The sequence below is a fragment of the Oncorhynchus mykiss genome, chromosome 10, assembly GCF_013265735.2.
Source record: "Oncorhynchus mykiss isolate Arlee chromosome 10, USDA_OmykA_1.1, whole genome shotgun sequence".
NCBI classification, from domain to species: Eukaryota; Metazoa; Chordata; class Actinopteri; order Salmoniformes; family Salmonidae; genus Oncorhynchus; species Oncorhynchus mykiss.
The window spans coordinates 64,238,964-64,260,020 of NC_048574.1; the positions used below are offsets into that span (position 1 = coordinate 64,238,964).

Here is a 21,057-nt window from a genome sequence, read left to right on the forward strand (position 1 = left end):
GGCGGGGAGGAGGATATATTCTGTCACTCACTTTACTGTTTTTGGTCCTATGCAGCTTCAACTTCAGTTTACAGTGGCAGAGAGCACACACATTCCGCAGGTTTTACATATTGTTCACAGAAGTCCACCTTGGAAGGCTAACTGTAGTTTGACGGGCTCTACAGATGTTCGTTCAACAAGACTACGTGGATTTACACATTCCCTAATATAGGCTGGTGGTTGGACCACGTGACATTTTCAAGCGCGGGAAATTTTCATGCCTTGTGTCTTGTCCTACGTCCTATCTGTGACGCGGTATGCCAGTATCAGCTAGGCGACACATCACCTGCAGCTTGCCAGCACAGAAGCAAAGATGAGCCATGAAATGAAGAACGAGACATCTCAACTGAATGGGTAACTTTTTGTTTTTTTTGTTTTTACTTTTCATTTTGAAGTTAGCAGCGAATTGTCAGTTGTTTGGTTGCGTGCGTTTCACGGTAGGACTAGCTAGCTAGGCTAAGTAGTAGTATCTAGCTAGCCAACTCTTTCAGTTCTTTGATAACACACAACGCTACAACGTCAATATATAAACATAGCTCGCGTTTGTTGTTAGCAGCATTTTCAGAAAGTCATTAGACATGTAAGATAGATAGATAGCTAGCTAAGTTACTGTACAGTGTATTGAAATAAGGTCACATTAAAGTTGGCACTTAATGTATACCTGCCAAAAAACTACTAACTGCATTGGGAACGTGTGTGTGTGTGTGTGTGTGTGTGTGTGTGTGTGTGTGTGTGTGTGTGTGTGTGTGTGTGTGTGTGTGTGTGTGTGTGTGTGCGCGCACACACACACAGACTGGGGAGGGTTGGCAACTTCAACAGTCATCACATTCCGTGTGTGTGTCTCGACGCAAAGTCAGAAAAGGACTTCACACCTTAGAAACCACTGTAGCCATTCTCAGGATAAAATATCATCCTATCCTCTTCAGACATGATTATCACTTAGCCCCCCTCCCCTCCTGTGTCTGTTTTGTATTTAGCTCAGGTAATATTCTATCTACTCCCCTTAGTTCCCTATGCCATCCTGGTGAAAGACATGGGGGCGGGATGTGTAAGATGTAGAATAGGGATACTGCATAAGCTGTGACACACACACAGTTTGTCTTCAGCTGAAACGAGTGCAATATGAATCCGTGGCCCTCAAAAAGGGAGGACGTGTCTCCCCCCACCCTTGAGTGTGTGCCCATGGAATGGCAGCAGTGTTGGCACAGGGAATAAGCTAATGCGCAGGAGGGCAATGAGGACACAAACACACATCCCACACACACTCTGACTCTGTGTCAAATGTCAAACACGAGGAGCACTCTAGCTCCACCCGTAACATGCCCTCGTCTCACACACACCTGGAGGGATTCCTGACACCCAGCAGAGTGCCAGGAGCCCAGAATGGTGAAGAGGACCTGGGCCAACACCAGTGGCCCCTGGCCCTCTTCACCACCACTTTAAGCTGGCTGAGGGCCCACTTTGGCTGTTTTGATCCCCCAAAATGAGCCGGTGCCTCCCAGGGCCTAGCTCGATAACAGTCTCTTTCCACCGTGATTTCACGCTGTTATGAAGGCTTGAGTTCCGGATGTGGTTGTTTGAAATCTGGATGACATTTTGAGACTGGTTGCATCATGTTTAGCCCTCATCATAAATATTTTTTAGTGTACGGCACACAGCTGTTCTCTTTTTACTAGTTCAGCCTTCAAATGTATTCGGCTCTCTGCTCTGCTTACACTTGTATCACCTTCATTGATGTGAAGAATGCTTTGGCTGAAGGCCTATACCTTTTCCATGTCAACCCTCAGCCTGAACTCTTTAGGCTGCCTTCAGAGTAACTGTTGCTTGCCATTGAGTTGACAGTTTGGTCATGTTCTTCTGACCAAGCTCTGAGTTTGCATTCTCATCATTGCTGTGAAGAATGCTGGTGCTGAAGGCTAGGCATATAGGCCTGTCTATTCCATATCAACTCTGAACTGGTTGCAACCATAAATGTCCTATTAAATTCCTAATTCTATGGTAGCAACCATAGGGTGCTTTTATTGAGTTAGGTCGTGTCCCTCTGACATTTCCATCCCCACGCAACATGCATGTTGACAAACTTGGCATTCTGAAGGGCCTTCCTGCCTTCCCTAATACCACTCACTATGTCGAGCGTCCCTTTCTGACCGGCTTTGTGCACTTCCACTAAACTAGGTAGCCTAATGCCTTAATTTTCAAAATTCTGTTCCCAGATAGAGCCTACGATATAGGGCCGAGTATAGCCAGGAAAAGTCCTATTTTGACGTGCTGCTTGGAAGCGTGATGATAGCCTAATCCTCCAGCTCATTAAGCCAATAAGGAATAGGCATTTGCGGGAATAATAAACCCCAGAAGGGAGAATGCCCAGGAAGAATTACCCCATGTCATGTTCTCTTCTCCCAGCAGCTGTACGGTTGAAAATCCTGTTTTGGAAGGCCGACCACCGTTCTGCAGAGTGTAGGACCTCTATGACAATCTGGTGCCTGGGAAAGCCTGTAGAGCCCAGGGGAGCGAACACACTCATCTGCGTCTCATTAAAGGACTAATGTCCTGGGTGACACTGAGACCACAGCAGCAGCTGGCATTGGAGCAGTATAGGAGAACCATATAATTACAATGAATTGAACTTGAGCGGCATGCAATTGGGGAATGGAATGTCTGACTGTTCTAGTCATTGTAATTCTATGTCAGCATTTGAACATATGACAGCAGGAAGATTCCAGGCTTCTGAATGACCGTGTGAACACCACCAGGTGTCAGGTCTCCGGTGGGGAGATATTATGATTTGTGGCCGGTTCAGTGATGCTTTAATGAATAATGAGAAGGAAGGCCCTTCTGCAAAAATTGATAACAGAAGACGTTTAAGCTACCGAAGCTTCCCCGGAGACCAATGCTTAATTAGATGTATCAAGGAAGAGTCAGACACTCCCTAAAAAGCTGGATCAAATTGAAGGTCTGTATTGGAAGGTGGAGGCCTACTCAACCGAATGTGTTTCAATTAATGTTTTATTCCTCTCATCTTGTGTTATTAAACAGTTTGAACAAATCAAATCTCTACATCAACTGTAAATGATTTTACAACAGCCTCTCTAACTAGATTCTTTAGGCCTAATTAAATGCAATATGCCACATTTGATCAAGCCACAATGAAAAACAAACGAGCAGTTTCTTTGTCTTTTGCGCAACGACGGCCCCTCTGCCCTATGATGTGCGCCACTTAATGCGTCCGAACGCCTGGAAATGTCACTTCACTTTAAAGTTTTTCCCCGTTTGGCAGTCTTGCTCCGCATGCTGTCAACCATTAGCCAATTTTGAAACGTAGGGACGAGAGATCTCACAGTCCGAGCTGTGGAGGAGTTCAAAGTGTCGGACTCCAAACGCATCCCTCTTTCTCCCTCTCTCTTTGATCCCTTCATTTCTTTCTAGTCCAGTCGTGTCTGCGGGGGTATAGGCGAAAGACGTCACCAATCTTGTCTTTGTAGACAGGCAGATGTCGTGCATTGCCGGACAACAATGGGTCTCGGTTGCCAACCTAGGGCAATAGGGCCACTCTTTAATTTCTTTGTCATGTGACAGCCAGGTGGGTAGGGTTTAATTGCCAGGTCAAAACGCACGGCCGAGAGATCACACTCCAAACTGTGGAGGAGTTCAAAGTATCCCTTCCTCTTCTGCCATCACTGTGTCTTTGGATCCACTTTAGAGAGTGCTTTGTAGACAGGCAGACGTGGCATCTAGGCCTAGATCTATGGCACGATCCGCCCTAGGTTGGTGTGACAGCCAGATGGGTAGGATTTAATTGCTGGGTACTGCTGCTTCAGTTTCCAAGGTGCTCCAGCCTGACCCAGTGGGACTTTCTGCGACTGTACCCATAATAGCTCCCGGTTCCTGTGTCTGGATCTGTAATGGTGGGTGAGTGGCCTGGAGCACAGCAGTAAAGAGAGGATATAATGGTTTTCAAAACACAAAGAATGTACGCTGAGATAGTGAGGTCTCTAGACAGGGGTGTTGTAATTATAGGGAGTGGGCGTCTGTTCTCAGTGGGGTTAAGACCCAGGTTTGAAGCCCTTTGAATCGTCGCACTGGTGGCCTTGTGAGGATGTGTGTGTGAAGTGTCCGACTGAACTTGTGTTTGCGTTCACGCCAGCACGTGTTTTCCTTTGTAAAGCAAGAGGACGGAGACCGAGACTACATCATGCTGACCTCAAGTGAAACACGCGACCAATGCCACTGACTGCTCCTTTTTGACAAACGAGCCTTTTGAAGGTTCTATTTTTGTTTTTACGCCATCCCTCACTACCTTGTCACTTTCCTTCTATTCTGTCTTATCCCTCTGACTCCCCCGTTCTCCTTCCCTTCTCAACCTTTAACGCTACCCTCCTTTTCTCTTTCCCCCTTCTCCTCTTCTCTTTCTCACTATTCTTTTGCCCATTTTTCTGACCTCCATTTTCTTTTGTCTTCATGTTTGTCTCTCTCCTTCTATCCTCCCGTTCTGACCTTTCTCCACTTTCTTTTCTCTCTGTCCTTTCTCCCTCTCCTCTTTTCCCCTCCATCAGGACCCCGGCCTCTGATCCTGCTCAGACGAAAAAGCGTGAGGACTACCTGGAGTGGCCTGAATATTTCATGGCTGTAGCTTTCCTTTCAGCTCAGAGAAGCAAGGATCCCAGCTCACAGGTAAACGTGTGTATATATATAACACACACACAACTCAAAGAAGCATTCAAGATCCTAGGTAACATCACCACCCCCTACCCCCCTCTTCATTGATCCTGGCCCTCCAACCACCTTTCTCTCCATTTCTCTCTCTACCACGGCTGTGTAAGGCGTCCACAGCCCCACCTGTTGTTAAATATTAATCCAGATGTCAGGCCCTTCGCCCTCAATAAGGCCTCCCTGCTTTTCTGATCAGGCCCTGGCACGGACGCCTCTCTTTGACACTGCCGGTCAAGGCGGCGGCGGGTATTTGATTGAGTTCCCAGAGTTCCCGGCTGTGGGGCGAGCACCTGGTTTGGGGGGTGCTTCAAGCAGTTGGAGGCCTTAGCCCTTGTCTGCCTTAGTCAGGGATTGGTTTTCTGGTGTAGGCCTGTAAGCGCCAAGTTGGATGTCTGTTTTGATTTGTTTCGACACCTATACCCCCTGTCTGCACTGCGCTGTCTAGTTTGATGATCAACCTAGAGCTTGTTTTGAAATAGATTTCTGACCCACAGAAGTGGATGGATTGAGTGAGGGATATCAGTGAAATGGAGGGGGGGGGGAATGGCTACAGGTTTTCAATCCTAAAAATATTTGGTCAAAAAGAGATGTCTTGAGGGAAGTCTGGACTATGCAGGGTTTATTGGAATTTAAATCAATAAATGATTCGATCCAGATGTATGGAAGTGTGTATGTGCACTTTAGTGTGTGAGTAAATATAAAAGTCTCTCTCGCCCTAGCTCCGCCCCCTGTCACTCAAGGAGCGCTTTTGTTGTTGCTCGACCACGACACTTTCGTTCAGTAATAGAAATCTGCAAACAGCTAGTCTCTTCTTAGCAAGTTGTCACTAAATCGTGTTAACCGCTAATGCTAATTGCTAGTTATAGCTAGCTAATAAATGTACTGAGTCAGAGCAAAACTAGCTAGCTATACAAGCCTGATACCAGTGACAGTTTAGGCCTAAATCAGCATGTTTGTGCAACATGCTTCTAAACCAAAGAGTATTAGACAAAGCATGAGTGTAAGCTACATGAAGTAGCGAAGAGAACATTTTTAATTAATGTAGTAACTTTGGTTCCTACCCTATCACAATAACTCCTCCCTGGCATTTTCATTCGTTGTCATGTCAAACACTCTATGCCCACTATTATATTCTAACTATTGAATTAAAATAATAATAATATTTCTATGATTCCAACAGTTCACCCAAGTGTTTAAATCGCAAGTCAAATTGCAACATTTGGTTAAACGCAATTGCAACATTTGTCAATAGTGTGCAGCGCTATGTGGAGTGTGGATATGATCTCAAATTAGTGCAGGAAAGGCAGACATTTATGAAGTTTAATTGAACAGTATAAAACAATCAGAATGGAGAGACCCATTGAAATCACTTGTGTTTCCACCCTAGGGTCACGCACTACTCATAAATAAATACAAATATTTATATTATTCAAAACCATAAAATAACGTCAACATATGAACCACAGCTAATGTAGTCACTGAAACCCTTAAAGAGTTGCAGTCTGTTTTGGAATGGGTGGCCAGTATTAAACTGATCCTGAACATCTCCAAAACTAAGAGCATGGTATCTGGTACAAATAATTCCCTCAGTTCTAGACCTGAATCTGGTAATGAATGGTGTGGCTGTTGAAGAAGTTGACTAAATTACTTGGTGTTACCTTAGATAGTTTGAATCTATACGTTTTGACCGTGATTGTAATGGTTGTAAAGATGGGGAGAGGTTTGTACGTGATAGAGATGTCCTGCAGGCTCCAGTTTTATCTAATCTTAATTATTGTCCAGTCGAGTGCTGTAAGGGAGTGGCACGCCTTGCTCTTCATTGTAATCAGAAGGCTTATATAAATACTATGCATGCCAGTCTCTCTTGGCTACGAATTGAATCACTTATTTTTATAAAAAAACATTGTTGAAAATCCCAAATTGTTTGCATAGTCAATTTACGCACAGCTCTGACACATACACACTTACCCCACCAGACATGCCACCAGGGGTCTTTTCACAGTCTCCAATTTCAAGAAAGCGTACAGTATTATATAGAGCCATTATTGAGTGGAACTCCGGTCCATCTCATATTGCTCAAAATAAGAGCAAACCTGGTTTTAAAAAACAGAAAGCAACACCTCACTCATCTCTCCCCTATTTGACGTAGATAGTTGTATGTATTGATATTTAGGCCACGTGTGCCTATACATTTTTTACATGTTCTATCCTTGAGCTGTTCTTGTCGACTGTATTATGTCATGTTTTGTGTGGACCCCAGAAAGAGTAGCTGCTGCTTTTGCAACAATGGGAATCCTAATAAAATACCAAATACTAAAATATACCGTCAAACATTAGAAAAATACCATGATATGCTGGCCATATCGTCCAGCCCTCGATGAGAGCTGGCTCTGCTCCTCTGTGATAAGCTCAACCCCAGGGGAAGGAAGGGGGACAGAGGGGGGAGAGGCCAGTTGGGCACAGCAGGGGGTCTACGGATCCAGTAATCCTCTATCCCTCCCTCCTTCTGACTCCACACCTGCTGCTGGGAGTTAGTGCCTTTAGAAACTATTCACACCTGTTGACTTGTTCCACATTTTATTATGTTACAGCCTGAATTCAAACTGAATTAAATAGATTTTTTTCACTTACCCATTCAATTTCTTTTCATCCCAAAAAACTCCATAGTCCTTGCCAATGACAAGCATACCAATAACATGATGCCACCACCACCATGCTTGAAAATATGAAGTGGTACTTGCCCTAAACATACCGCTTTGTATTCCGGACCCAAAGTATATCTCTTTGCCACAATGTTGTGGATCCATCTTCAGTTTTCTCCTATCACAGCCATTCAACTCTTAACTGTTTTAAAGTCCCCTTGGCTTTGTTCTGTGTGTGTGTGTGAGTGCACATGAGATGCGTGTCTAGAAAACCTCCCTGGTCTTTGTGGTTGAATCTGTGTTTGAAATTCTCTGCTCGATTAAGGGAATTTACAGATAATTGCATGTGTGGGGTACAGAGATGAGGCAGTCATTCAGAAATCACGTTAAACACAATTATTGCACACAGTGAGTCCATGCAATTTACTGTGATTTGTTAAGCAACATTTTACTCCTGAACTTATTTAACTTTGCCATAACAAAGGGGTTGAATACTTATTGACTCAAGACATTTCAGCTTTTCATTTTTTAATGATTTGGAATTCTACTTTGACAATATGGATTATTGTGTGTGTGGGCCAGTGACCGAGAATCTAAATATAATCTATTTTAAATTCTGGCTGTAACACAACTAAATATGGAAAAAGTCAGGAGGTGTGAATACTTTCTTTTGGCACTAGTTACCAACCAGCCCAGAAAGAACGAGGGGGGGGGGGCAGCGGGAATGAGAGCGAGAAAGAAAGGGAGGAAATTTCAACAAGTCTTCTCTAATGACCTCTCCTTTCTAAACTAGTTCAGGATGTTGTCTTGTCTCCACCTCGGGGGAGAGAGCGAGAGAGAGGTGGAGGCGATGGGGATTAGAAGAATGACAGAAAAGTTTTTAAACCAGCCAAGCCTTCCCTGATCAAAACAGTGTGAGGATGAAACAGAGGGTTTGGAGCTTTAGTCGTCTATCCTTTATTTTCTCCTCTTTTTCCCTCTCGGAAGAAAGGGATATCTGGCGCCGTTTCATGTGTCCGCGACGGGTCCTCGCGAGGCCTCTGTTTACAGACCGCCACGGGGGGGCCGAAGGACGAAGCTTCTGCCTTCCGCTTTTGCCACAATTCCCCCATTGATATCTGACCACCTTAGTTGACGCAGTCCACCAACAAGAAAGGATGGTAGCTTGTCCCTCAGTGGGCTCTCTCTCAAGAAGCCACTGTTTCTTAGTCCCCCCCCCCCCCCCCTTTAGTTCCCTCTGTCAATGTGGTCGTGTGTACGCTACAGCCTCTGTTTTAAGGCTCAGCTCAGCTCTCTAGTCTCTACCCTCTTCCCTCGTCAGATGTATCCTTCAAATAAGCCCCCTACATTAATTCAGCAATGCTCTCTAGACAGGCGCATGTGTGCACACAGCACAAATCCAAGGGGACGCGAGTCGAGACTGAACTTAATTTGATCTGTGATCTGAACAGCTACACTACGTATCATCTTCAAGCTTCGTCTGACTTTGTCTTAGTCAGTCCTATGACACCGAGAAGGACCCTCTATCATTTCGCTCTCTCTCGCTCGTCTTTTTGTCTCTCCCTCTCGGTCTCTCTGGCTGACTTCGTCTTTCACACATTTCTCTGACACACTTTTATCACTCTAACATATGAGTGATGGAGCTGGGTGGGGGGGGGGGGTTTATGTATTGATGGATGGGGTGAGGCTGGGGGGGGAGGGGGGGCGTGGGTCTTTTTAAAGTGATAAGGGGCCTGGCGGAGCGTTTCTAGCCCTGATCAAAGCACAGCGTCCTGGGGAGAGCCATGGCGGGGGGTGGGCTCTCTAGGTCGTTTGATGTGTTGGAGCTATGCCAGTTCACCTGGAGAAAACTAACAGTACAGTGAAGGGCATACGGTACGGTTCCACCGCCGCACCCTCATTGGTTAGATGACCGATCATTATTAGCCAAGAAGTGGTTAGAAAACTTCAATGTTTTTGTGAGTTAGATTAGAATCCCTCCTGATTGGTTGTTCCACTGTGTTCGTTATGGTGGAGTAGAGGTTTTGTGCTTTCATGTGATTCCTGATAAGTTGATGTCCCCCCCCCCACTCATCTCTCTTGCTCCATCTCTAATTGGCCTAGCTCTCAGCTGGAGAGCCCTCTCTTCTCTTTCCCAACTCTCTAAACCACTGAACATTGACCTCCACCCTTCATGCCAAGTTGCTCTGCCTCTACTTACATACACAGTGAGCTCCAAAATTACCCGCAATGCAAAAACAATATCATTATAGAAACTCAAAATACCAACATGTGAGAAATACTGTATTTTATTAATGTTTCAATGGAACCCACCAAAATAATTTATTGATTTAGTTAAAAATCCATGTCCTCCAAATCAAGGTTTCACAATTAATGGCACCCTTAAAGATGATTGTAAATTGCATCTACCAAAATTGAACCAGAAATGTAATTGAATTCATTTAAGTCTCAAGGAACTATATTCAGCCATTACATCACTTGTTTCACTAGGGTATAATGAGGTAACACGCATGCAATATCCCTTTGTCATCCAACACCATGAAGAAAACAAAAGAACTGGCAGTTCAAGAGAGACAGATGGTCGTAGACCTTCATAAATCTGGTAATGGCTACAAGAAGATCCACAAACTACTGAGCACTGTCAGGGCAGTTATAAAAATATCAAAAATCAGAAGATATGGAACAGTTGAAAACCTCACGGGAGAGGATGCAAATGCATTTTGCCCCCCCAGGATAGGGAGGAGGATGGCGAGAGAAGCAACAAAACCCCCAGAATCACTGTGAAAGAATTGCGGGCCTTGGTGGCGTCTTGGGGGTCACCAGGTTTCAAAAAGCACCATCAGACGCCACATCCACAGGCTCTTTGGAAGGGTTGCCAGAAGAAAGCCCTTTCTGACCCCAAGACGCAGACGCAAACGCTTGGAGTTTGCCAAATGTCATTTAAGTAATGACCGGAAGAAGGTTGCTCTGGTCAGATGAGACCAAAATAAAATGTTTTGATCAGATACAGCATCGGCATATTTTGCGTCAACAGAGATGCATACAAGGAGAGGCACCTCATACTCACGGTGAAATATGGTGGTGGGTCAGTGATGTTTTGGGGCTGTTTTAATTCCAGAGGTCCAGGGGCACTGGTTAAGATTTGATGGCATAATGAATTCCACCAAGTATCAGGCAATTCTGGCTGACAATCTGGTTGCCTCTGCCAGAAGGCTGGGACTTGGCCGTAGGTGGACTTTCCAACAAGGCAATGACCCAAAACGTACCTCAAGATCCACACAGAAATGGTTCTGTGACAACAAAATCAATGTTCCACCATGGCCATTTTGTATTAAATAATTGTATGATTTTGGTTGGTTCCATTGAAACATTAATAAAGTACAGTATTTCTCACGTTGGTATTTTGAGTATCTCTAATTATATATATATATATATATATATATATATATATTTTTTTTTTTAAGTATTGTTTGTGCATTGCCAGCCAGGGGTGCCAGTAATTTTGGAGCCCACTGTATACTTGCATAAATGTTAAACTCTTAGGCCTACATGCTAGGGTATAAAAATATCTTCTTACCCAAATACATAATGTTTTGCCATTTGTTTTTGAGGGTGACCAATGATACGCCCAGTCACATCTTCTAGTCTAGATGCAACACAGTTGAGAAATAATATGCGCACACTGTCTGAACTTTAAATGATCTCTCTCTCTGCTAGGTTGGAGCATGTATTGTTAACCAGGAGAATAAGATAGTGGGCATCGGCTACAACGGCATGCCCAACGGCTGTGATGATGACCTGCTGCCCTGGTCCCGCTCTGCTGACGACAGACTGGATACCAAATATCCCTACGGTAGGATCTCCCTAGGAACATCACTATAGTACCACAGTCCACTATCAAGTATCCTTATGATAGGAACAACTTCCTAATATTGGGTTGCACCCCCACCCAATTAGTTGAGGCATAGACTCTACAAGGTGTCGAAAGCATTCCACACGGATGTTGGCCCATATTGACTCTAATGCTTCCCACAAACAGATGCGTCTGGCACCTACTACCGTACCCTGTTCAAAGGCTCTTTTGTCTTCCCCATTTAACCCTATGAATGGCACACACATACAATCCATGTCTCAAGTCTTAACAATCCTTCTATAATGTGTCCCCCTTTCTTCCTCTACACAGATTTTTGAAGTGGACTTAGCAAGTGACCTCAATACGGGATCATAGCTTTCACCTGCTCTGTCTGTCATGGAAAGAGCAGGTGTTCTTAATGTTTTGTATACTCAGTGTATGCTGGTTCCATAACTTGATGTAAGTCGGAACTAGGTTAAAACAGCGTGAGCTTTCTTTGAAATACTTGGAGCATTTGATTGAGCCTTTCTGGAGTGCCATATGAGCGATGTTAGCATTTTGGGGTCTATTCCATTGGTTCCAATGATCCAAACAAGGTCAATCGATCTTAACTAAAGCATTTGAAGGGTTGAACCCAGGCCTGGGCAACATGCCGGACATTTCAGCAGCTCGTGAACTGTGAACCCCAACTGACATGCTGCTAGGCCATAATCGCACTAGACACTTGAACAGTACTAGCCAGTCCAACATGTGAAGTGTGTGCGGTGATTGACTCCTGCTTTCTCACCCCCCGATGCCCGGTCTCTCTCACACTCACAGACGCTAGGCTCCATCTGTCTGGGCCTGCCTTTTCCTCTCAAGACCACATGGTGCTCTTTTTCACACTCATCCTCATTTCTCTCTCTCGCCTCACCTCATAGCTGCCTCTCATTACAGTGCACAACCTCTTTCAAACCAGACAAGCCCTTAACAATAAGCAGTAGTCAATCCCCTGTTGTTGCTAAGGCAGTTGTTGTTTAACGTCGAAACAAGCATCACCCGCGCAGACAACACAGCTGAGGCCAACAAAGAAGAGAGGGACTACTCGGCAGCACAGATGGGGTTTTAATGTAACACCGAAGATGGAGGCCAGGAGCTCTTAACCCCAACGAACGGGAAAGGAAAGAAGAGATGTTTTTGTGCAGTTGTCATGGAAACCAGGTAGTTTGAGGGTGAAATGAGAGCAGGTGGCACACTGGAAAATAAATGCATTTCTGGGAAAATGATAGAATAGCTGGATGGAAGGTGGAATGCTCTCCTGTCTCCAACTGCTTGCTTGTACTATCGGTTTCTACTTCTGAGAGAGAGCGTGTCCTTGTGAGAGAAAGAGCTTTTACAGTGAAATGATTCAGTAGCTATACCTCTGTTCTACAAGGACATCTTGATTCTTGTCTCAGTCCTTGGAAGTCTGAACTAGAAGTGACACAGTTTCACCTGAAGAGGGCGCTGGACACCAACTTCCAGTTAGTCTCCTTGTCATCTCAAAACTCAGAGTGAATGTACACACACAACCTAGAGGGAACTTGCTAGTAGTGTTTTCTCTCCCAACTTCTGATATTGATGATATTAGACCCGACTCTGCCAGCCATGACTGGCGTATTTTCAAAGTTTGACTTGTAAGCCTTGAGAGCTCATGATAGGTAATAGGACCAATGGGGGCAGTTAGTTTGAAGTGAAATAAGACATAAGTACTTACTAATCATATGCAATTATAACCTATTAGAGATACCTAGGGTGACTAGACGTCCCCGTTTTCCACAGCCAGTCCCCGGTTTTGGTGGCTTGTCCACGAAAAATTTCCTTGTTGGACCTTTTTATAACGTTTGATTGGTGATGCACTGTAACCATCTCATGAATAACCATGGCTAGAAAGTATCTCCAACAGCATAGGCTACCAGACTTGGGTGGTTTTTGAATTACTAGATGGGCTAAGATTAAGAGAACTGGAGGGATAATCCTGTGTCTTATAATTAATAAAAGTATTGGAAAGAACTACAGCAAAAATTGATAGTTAAATATAGTTCCAGGGCATGCCACTTTTTTTTCAAAATTATTTTTGCGCAGCTATACCCAACACCCTCCCGTAAAAATAAATAATTACATTCCCAGATTTTCATTTCCTAAATCCGGTCTCTTTACCTAGGGCTTTTCAGAGTCCTACTTTTTACTGCAATCGCATACAGTAGGACACTGACACATTGAATTGTTTATATACAGTGTAGGCCACTCTGGGGGGGAAAAGCTAGACTATTCTGAATGGGTTTAGGTATGGAGTTTAGAAGGGGGGTGGGGGAAGAGTGATCGAGAGGGCTGAGGGCACAGCTGGCAGACTGTGGGCAGCAGATGCCAGCGTGGGAGACTATCAGTGGTTGCCATGGTGAGGGTGTGAAGAGGCAAAGCACTAAGAGCATTTTGTCAATTTTTGGGGGGGGTTGATCTTTTAAACTCTTCCTGACCCCCCCCCCCCCCCCCCCCCCCCCTCCCCCTTACAAATAGTGTCTCTCAGAAATGACTTTCTACCTTTTATAATATCACAATATGTTGCATTGTCCCACTTTGTTTAACTAGAGGGAATGTATGATCATACTGTAATATACAGAGAAGGACAGTATATTTAAAGACTAATACTGCGTCCACCCTTTCTACCTTTTCTAACAGCTCATTCAGAAAACCCTTTTCTTCCTCAGTAACTATTGCCTCTGTTCTGTAGATGAGTCGTTCTTTAAGTACTGTTAATAAAGAGACTGTGAGAATGAGAGGAGAGGAAGTTAAACCGCTCCCTTGGCAGTGACATACACACTCCCTCCCTCAGCAAAACTATCCAGGAATAATAGAAACTCGGTCCTCAGCCCGTAGCCCTGTCCTGCTCCCGACCCGGTTCATTCCTAATGCCTTATTCCAACCCATTCATTCCCTACTAACACACAGGAATAGCCATGTAATTGCTTGAGCCGATGTAGCAAAGTTAACAGCCCTCTATTTGTCTGCTGTGTCGGTTGGCTCTACAGCCTCTTTCCCACCGGGCACACTCTTCTTTTTGCTTTTGATCTCCCTCTTTCTTTCTCTCTCCCTCAATCTTTTTTCTCTGCCTTCCCTCCCTATGCCCTCTCCATCTCCCCCCTCCCTATCTCTAGTCTCCTCAGGGTTGTGATATCTCTGGCTAGGGGCCAGGCACTCTCTCTGGTGTTCCCTGGCAGCCGAGACAGAATCTGTTCCAAATGACTCCCTAGTCCCTATTTAGTGCATTACTTTTGACCAGGACCTATAGGGAATAGCGTGCAGTTTGAGACGTAGACAGAATCTAGAGGAGCTTTAGAAGTCACATGACTCGACAAGCCTGTGGGAATCAGGAAAGACATGCGTCTCAATCAGAGTGACTGGCTGTATAGGCCATAGGCTGTAGGGCCGCAATATTCTATTTGTGCTGCAGTGGTTATATTAGCACATTTGTTTTTTGTGTGAGTGTGTTGACTCTGGGAGAGAGTCTGAATACCCATAGCTGTGTCCTAAATATTTGTCCGTTTTGAGTATGCAGGAAAAAAATGAAGTTTAATACTATGGGACATTTTGAAAATCGAGTATACTTTAAATCCAGATACTCGTGTTGGCTTTGACAACCGCTGATCAGTTAGATAAGGGGATGCGTTCTTCGAAACCGAATAGTGTGAAACAGCGCAAAGACACAATCTCAGTAAACGAAAATAGAATGTTTTATAGTATGTGCATTTTTTTTAAACATTTTGATGGTTTAAATGCCAGGATGTTATACTCATCTCAGCTCTTTATCTAGTAAAATTAGATGCACACTTTTCCACAATGCATTGGAAGAGGTGAGATGCGAGTGATGGGGCCCCGTTCTCTTTCAGTAGCCAAATAACAAAACTAAGCTACTTAATTGGGAAGATGCCGAATATCGAAGCTTCTGTGGCGGTTTTCAAATGTAAGCTATACTAACTAGCCTGTTTGATTTAATTGAATATGTTACAGCACTTTGGTTTCACTAATAAATATGTTCAAGTGGAAAATATTTACCTACGGTATAGGTTGAATGTGATGGTCTGCTTATAACCAGCCTGAGTAGGCCTATAACTCCATACCTATTCCATTCAGAGTTTAGAGAAATTAATCAAATTGGAAGTGAGCTATTATCAGGCTGGTTAATGTGATGCATGTTTGTTGAATTGTTTCAAATCCACCCGCACTCGGCCCCACCCCACCTACTCAACCAGTCTGCTACTGTGTTGCGGTCGTGGCATTATTTATTTTTTATTTTTTTGCAGACTGCATACTTTACTAAACTGTGTGCGCTAAATAGTTTTTGACGATGAGTACATGTATTGTATGCAGTTTAAGTATGTAGTACGCTAGTATAGGTATTCAGACATGGTGCTTTTTTTTTTTTTTTTTAAGGTGCATGCAAATACAAGACTCCATGTCAGTTGACAGGTGGCCAATCTTGACCTCTGACCTCTCAATAGCTTCTTTAATTGGCTACAGTGGTCAGAGGGCACCTAACTGACCATCTGCCAGAACACACAAACACACACACACTTTGCATGTGTACAGTTTATCTTACCTAATAGCCCAAGGCCTACTACTACTACTACAGATAATACAATTGTAGCCTTATAGAAACTTCTGCAGGGCTTTATAGGTTGACAATGTACAGTCCTAACCCTTCAGTGCACTCCAGTCTATCCTTTCAATTCCAGACCCCTCCCTCTGTCTTCCTACAGAAACCCTATACACTATTCTATTGGGTCACAGGCAGCCTAACATCCACATGCAATTGGCTACAGGTGTTCCAGAATATTCCATTCCAACATTCCCAGACAGACTGTACGTAAGACGCGTCACTGTTTCATCACAGCCATTTCTAAACGCCACGGGAACCAGATAATTAATCTCCTGAGTTCAGGAGAGAGGGTTCCACGAAAAATATGGAAAGTAAAAACTAACTGCCCAGTTAATTTTTGAAGGAGTTATTTTTGAATTCTTTGTCTCATCGGTAATTGAAAGCAGTTTGAGTTAAGACCTGAAGCTTTGTGTGTGTGTGTGTGTGGAGATACCTGACGCTTTAAGGGTGTCTCCAGTTAATATGCAGAGGTTAGGGGGGGTTGCTTAGTTTGGAGGACAGAGAGGGAGAGCGAACCGCCGAAAGTAAATGAGTTGGCGAATATCCAGACAGCCCTTTTTTACATTCAAAGGATGTAGGCCTATTTCTTCCTCCAGTCCACTTCAGAATAATTTTAGAAGGGTTTAGAGAAACACCCTAGTCTTTCCTGTCTAGTTTCTCCCTACCTATCTCAATCTCTTTTATAAAGATATGTTTGCGTTTTTGCAGATGGAATATATTGGGCAACATATTGTGCTTAGTTGTGCCCAAGTCTTCTCGTGCTGTTAGCAAAGCTTGGTGAAGAATCACTTATTTCCCCTAATCTATTTCTCACCCACTCTCTGGCCAATGGGTGTCTCTCTCCCCTCTTCCTCACTCTCTATTTCATGCACTCGCTCTCTGCTCTGTGTCCTCTTCTCGTTAGAAGGAAGAATCTCATTATATTTTATCTTCAAACACAGGATATATTCTTCACCCCATCCAGGGGTATCCTAAAAGCCCTCTTAGGGTTGCCACTATCCAGGTCCTTGTGGAAATTTGCTGCCCAGGTCATAGCATAGCGTGGCACAATGTAACGTTTAAAAAAAAAAAAAAATTATATAGCCATTTCTTTGTGAAACTGGGTAAAGGGGGGGGGAAACCTTGTAGAAGATGTCTAATCATCTTCAAAGGGAGATAATTGGCTGTAATAAGGGCTGTAATATGCAATTACAAGGAACAGCAGTCTTGTTAGCCAAGACCACACACACTAACACACTTTCTTAACATCCCTCTTGTCCAGAAGGTCTCATGGTTACTGGGTATAATTGCCCTCTACCTGGGAAGGCCATTCTGGTAAACCTCAGCTGATTTTAAATGGGTCATTTAATTACCTGTTTTCAAGTAACTGACTCTGCAGCTAATTGGGACAGAGAAGGCTTTTGTGAGGTCCACATTATTAGTCAGTTTCAGGAGCAGTTTTAAAGGGGGGTTGTTGGCTGTTGGGTCACAGTGCGGATCAGTGTTCATTAAAGCTATTCACCAGTGGTGGTAATGGTAACTACCACTGCTCTAATAGTAACTGAGACCATTGACTAACATTAAACAGTGCTCAGGATAATATCTTATGTTCCCCAACAAATACATGTTGCCATGACAACCGATTGCACAAATTCTCCAAAGTGAACCATCCCATGGCTCTTTCTCTCGAATGGGCTTGATCGTATGAGTTCTGCCTGCTTGCTGTGAGAGCAGTGGACCAACGTGCATGTCGTGCCGTGCTCTGTTGTGCCAAAGCAAATCGAAGGTTGGCTGGCTGGCATGGGGCTAGTGAGGGGATATGGTAATCACACTACAGTTTGAGGGGTGGTGGTGGTGCTCCATAATCGGCCACCGTCGCTGATGGGGCAATTAATTTCCCCTAATTAACGTTAGGAATGAATCATTTTATGTCTGCCATGGTGGAGGAGAGAGAGGAGGCATCTGTTCAACTCAGCACATTACTTTCCAAAGTGGAAAGTGGAATTTCTGAACTAGGATCAGTTTAGCCTTTTTAGATCAATGAATGAATGAGATTATATGGACAGGGGGGGGGGGGAACTGATCCTAGACCAGTTGATTAGTTGTATGTGGCTGTTGGAACTAGGAAACCTCTATCTGCATATTAATACGTCTGTTTTTGATTCACTGCCACCCCTGGTGGGTTTACTCTCTATCCCCCTCTCTTCCTCCCCCTCTCTCCTCCAGTGTGCCATGCGGAGCTGAATGCGATCATGAATAAGAACTCAGCGGACGTGAAGGGCTGTTCCATGTACGTGGCTCTGTTCCCCTGCAACGAGTGTGCCAAGCTCATCATCCAAGCAGGTGAGACCCCACACGCAGATGAACGCACACACATGCGCAGATGACCACATGCGCAGATGAACACACTTCTATCTTTCTATACCTCTTCTCTCGGACACACACACTCCTCCCCCTCTTGTCCTTGACTCAGCTATTCACAGCGAGACACCTCTCCTCCTTCCACCAAACACATCCTTTATCTTTTCTCTCTATACATCCCGGTTGACAACCACAATTTCATAGCTGTTTAGCTTCCCTGACATTGTATTTAGCCAAAGTACCATACAGTATTCACTCTGTACAGTATCAGTTATGCAGGTGTTAGACTAACGCTGACGGGATAGCTTTGATGGATGGCCAGACACACAACAGCCAGATATCTGCTAGTCTTTTTTGATTTAGCTTCCTCCTGTACCGGTGTTTGTTTACCAAATGGCAGTCCTATTTTTATTTTTTTGAATACTAATTCAACTGCGGTGATTGTCCCGAGAGCAATCTCAACAGATTGTCAGCAGAGTGTGTTGGGTGCGTTTGATCATCGACGCCCCTTGTGCATGTGCCGTGGTATAGTCTGTGTGTCAAGGAGATTCCGACAGTATGCTCGGCGAGGGAGCGACGTCACACGGGGGATTGAGGACGACCCTTAAAGGAGCACAAGGTTTCAGGGGGGGGGGGGGTACAACCCGTACCCCTACCCCTCGTTTGCTGCCTCCCACCCACGATAGAAAGCGAGATGATTATACTCCACAGCCTCCGCCTTTTTCAAACAACACAAACAGCAAGCGGAGCTTCTTTTTCCTCTTTCTCCTTCGCACCCTCTCTACCGCTTTCTGCCCTTGCTCGAAAAACTTTCCCTCCCCCGTTATCTTCCCACAAACCCCTGCTGTTGCTCCTTAGGCGAGAGGCCCTCCTGGAGCTGCATACGGAAGGAAGTGAGACACACAGGCACACACACACACACAACTCCTACACACACACACACACACAGAGCTATATATACTGACATGTATGCAGGCATGCATACACATACTCATAGCTCCGACACTCTCCTACTCACACTATTTCACTCTGATTACCTTGCCAGGCCTTCTCCTCTCCCCGGCACAGTGGGGTGTAAGCTCCTTCTCCAGGCTCCTACTTCATTAAGGAGGGAGTTTATACACCACTTCCCGTTCACCTGCACCTTCAAGAGGAGGAAACTTAACGGCAACAAGTGCCGTGCTTCACAAAGGTGGCGTGTGATGACTGTTCGCCCCGCCACTAGAAAAAGCTTTTTCCCTCTCTGGATCTCTTACTAATTCTCTTTCTTTCCCTTTTTCTCCAACTCTCTCTCTCCTATCTATCCGTCTCACTGTTATAACAGCATGAGGAGAATCAGAGGATTTAGCAATAGATGTGTTTAGATGTGTTTGCTATTTACCGTGAAACGTGTCAGTGAATCCGATAGGCCTACGGAAGGCAGTTGGGCTCAATTCCACAGCGTTCCTTAGCGCTGCACCTGTTCGTCTGGTTTTAATCTCTCACTCTAGAAATGGGCTTATTTCCATTCAGCCTTGATTAGAACTTCTCCATGTGTGGTGTCAAAGAGAGTGCGTTTCAACCTCTGAAACCTAGGGAATATGTTAAACTACAGCGTGGGCTGCTCTCTGTGTGTTTGTGCGCCATTCTGCCTGGCCGTTGGGTCGTTTGTGTGTTTTAATAAATGCGCCTCACGTACCGACGAACAGCTCAGCTCTCTAAGAACGGTAAGAGATCCTCCGAGTCCTTTTTTAAGTAACGTTTGCAAGGCCTTGAACGTTAGCCTCTCGGCCCCTCAACGTGTGTTGGTGTGCGCCTTGAACGAAACCCTCTTGGCCTCTCAATACACAGGCTCTTCAGATGAGAGATGGAGGGGAAAAAGAGGTGTACTCTTTTGGCTTTAGGGGGCACTGTGGTCTTATCATTCTCACCGCTCCCCCTCCTTTTCTCTCAGTCTCCAGCAGGACACCCATTCAATCAACGTTTGAACAAATCTCTCAGTTGGCTTATTTTTGGACTGGAGTTCAAATGGTTACTGAGAAGCAGCACAATTCGTGTGGAGCCACCCAGAACTCTCTCTCCAATCTCTTTCTACCTTTTTATCTTTGGCTTTTTTCTATCCTGTTTTTCTCCCATTTTCACTGGCTCTCTTTTATTCACCCAATTATTTACTTTTACTCACCCCTCTCTCCTCCACCCCTCCGTTACCAGACAGTTAATGGTACGTAACTATTTTCAGTATAAATCCTCCCAAATCAGCCTCATCTATTATATTCTCAGCCAGTCTCAGTTCTAATGTGAGGAAGCTGCTGCTGTAGCCTGGCCTGACTCCCGCGCCGGTAGTGCTGTAGCCTGGCCTGACTCCCGCGCCGGTAGTGCTGTAGCCTGGCCTGACTCCCGCGCCGGTAGTGCTGTAGCCTGGCCTGGCCTGACTCCTGCGCCGGTAGTGCTGTAGCCTGGCCTGGCCTGACTCCCGCGCCGGTAGTGCTGTAGCCTGGCCTGACTCCCGCGCCGGTAGTGCTGTAGCCTGGCCTGACTCCCGCGCCGGTAGTGCTGTAGCCTGGCCTGACTCCCGCGCCGGTAGTGCTGTAGCCTGGCCTGACTCCCGCGCCGGTAGTGCTGTAGCCTGGCCTGACTCCCGCGCCGGTAGTGTTATGTCTTTAGTCCTGAGCGCTGTCTTGGTGAAGTGCGCCAATCTCTTCTCAATCCTCAGTTCAGTTATGCGTTGGTGCATTTAGCCTTAACGCCTCAGTATGGACTTTGAATTGAGGAATCATTATCCATCTTAAGGTCGTTGTACAGAAAATGAAGAATATTTA

The 21,057-nt window shown here is 45.0% G+C and overlaps 1 protein-coding gene across 1 annotated transcript in view; it reads left to right on the plus strand.

Moving 5' to 3' along the window:
* The first annotated feature begins 236 nt into the window (after nt 1–236).
* Nucleotides 237–21,057, plus strand: part of LOC110534481 (deoxycytidylate deaminase) — a 35,331-nt gene continuing 14,510 nt past the window's right edge. Inside the window, exons 1-4 of the mRNA XM_021619352.2 lie at nt 237–393; nt 4,593–4,710; nt 11,109–11,244; nt 18,125–18,241. Of these exons, the coding sequence (XP_021475027.2) occupies nt 353–393; nt 4,593–4,710; nt 11,109–11,244; nt 18,125–18,241 (412 nt within the window). The 5' untranslated portion in view covers nt 237–352. The remainder of the gene's footprint in view (nt 394–4,592; nt 4,711–11,108; nt 11,245–18,124; nt 18,242–21,057) is intronic.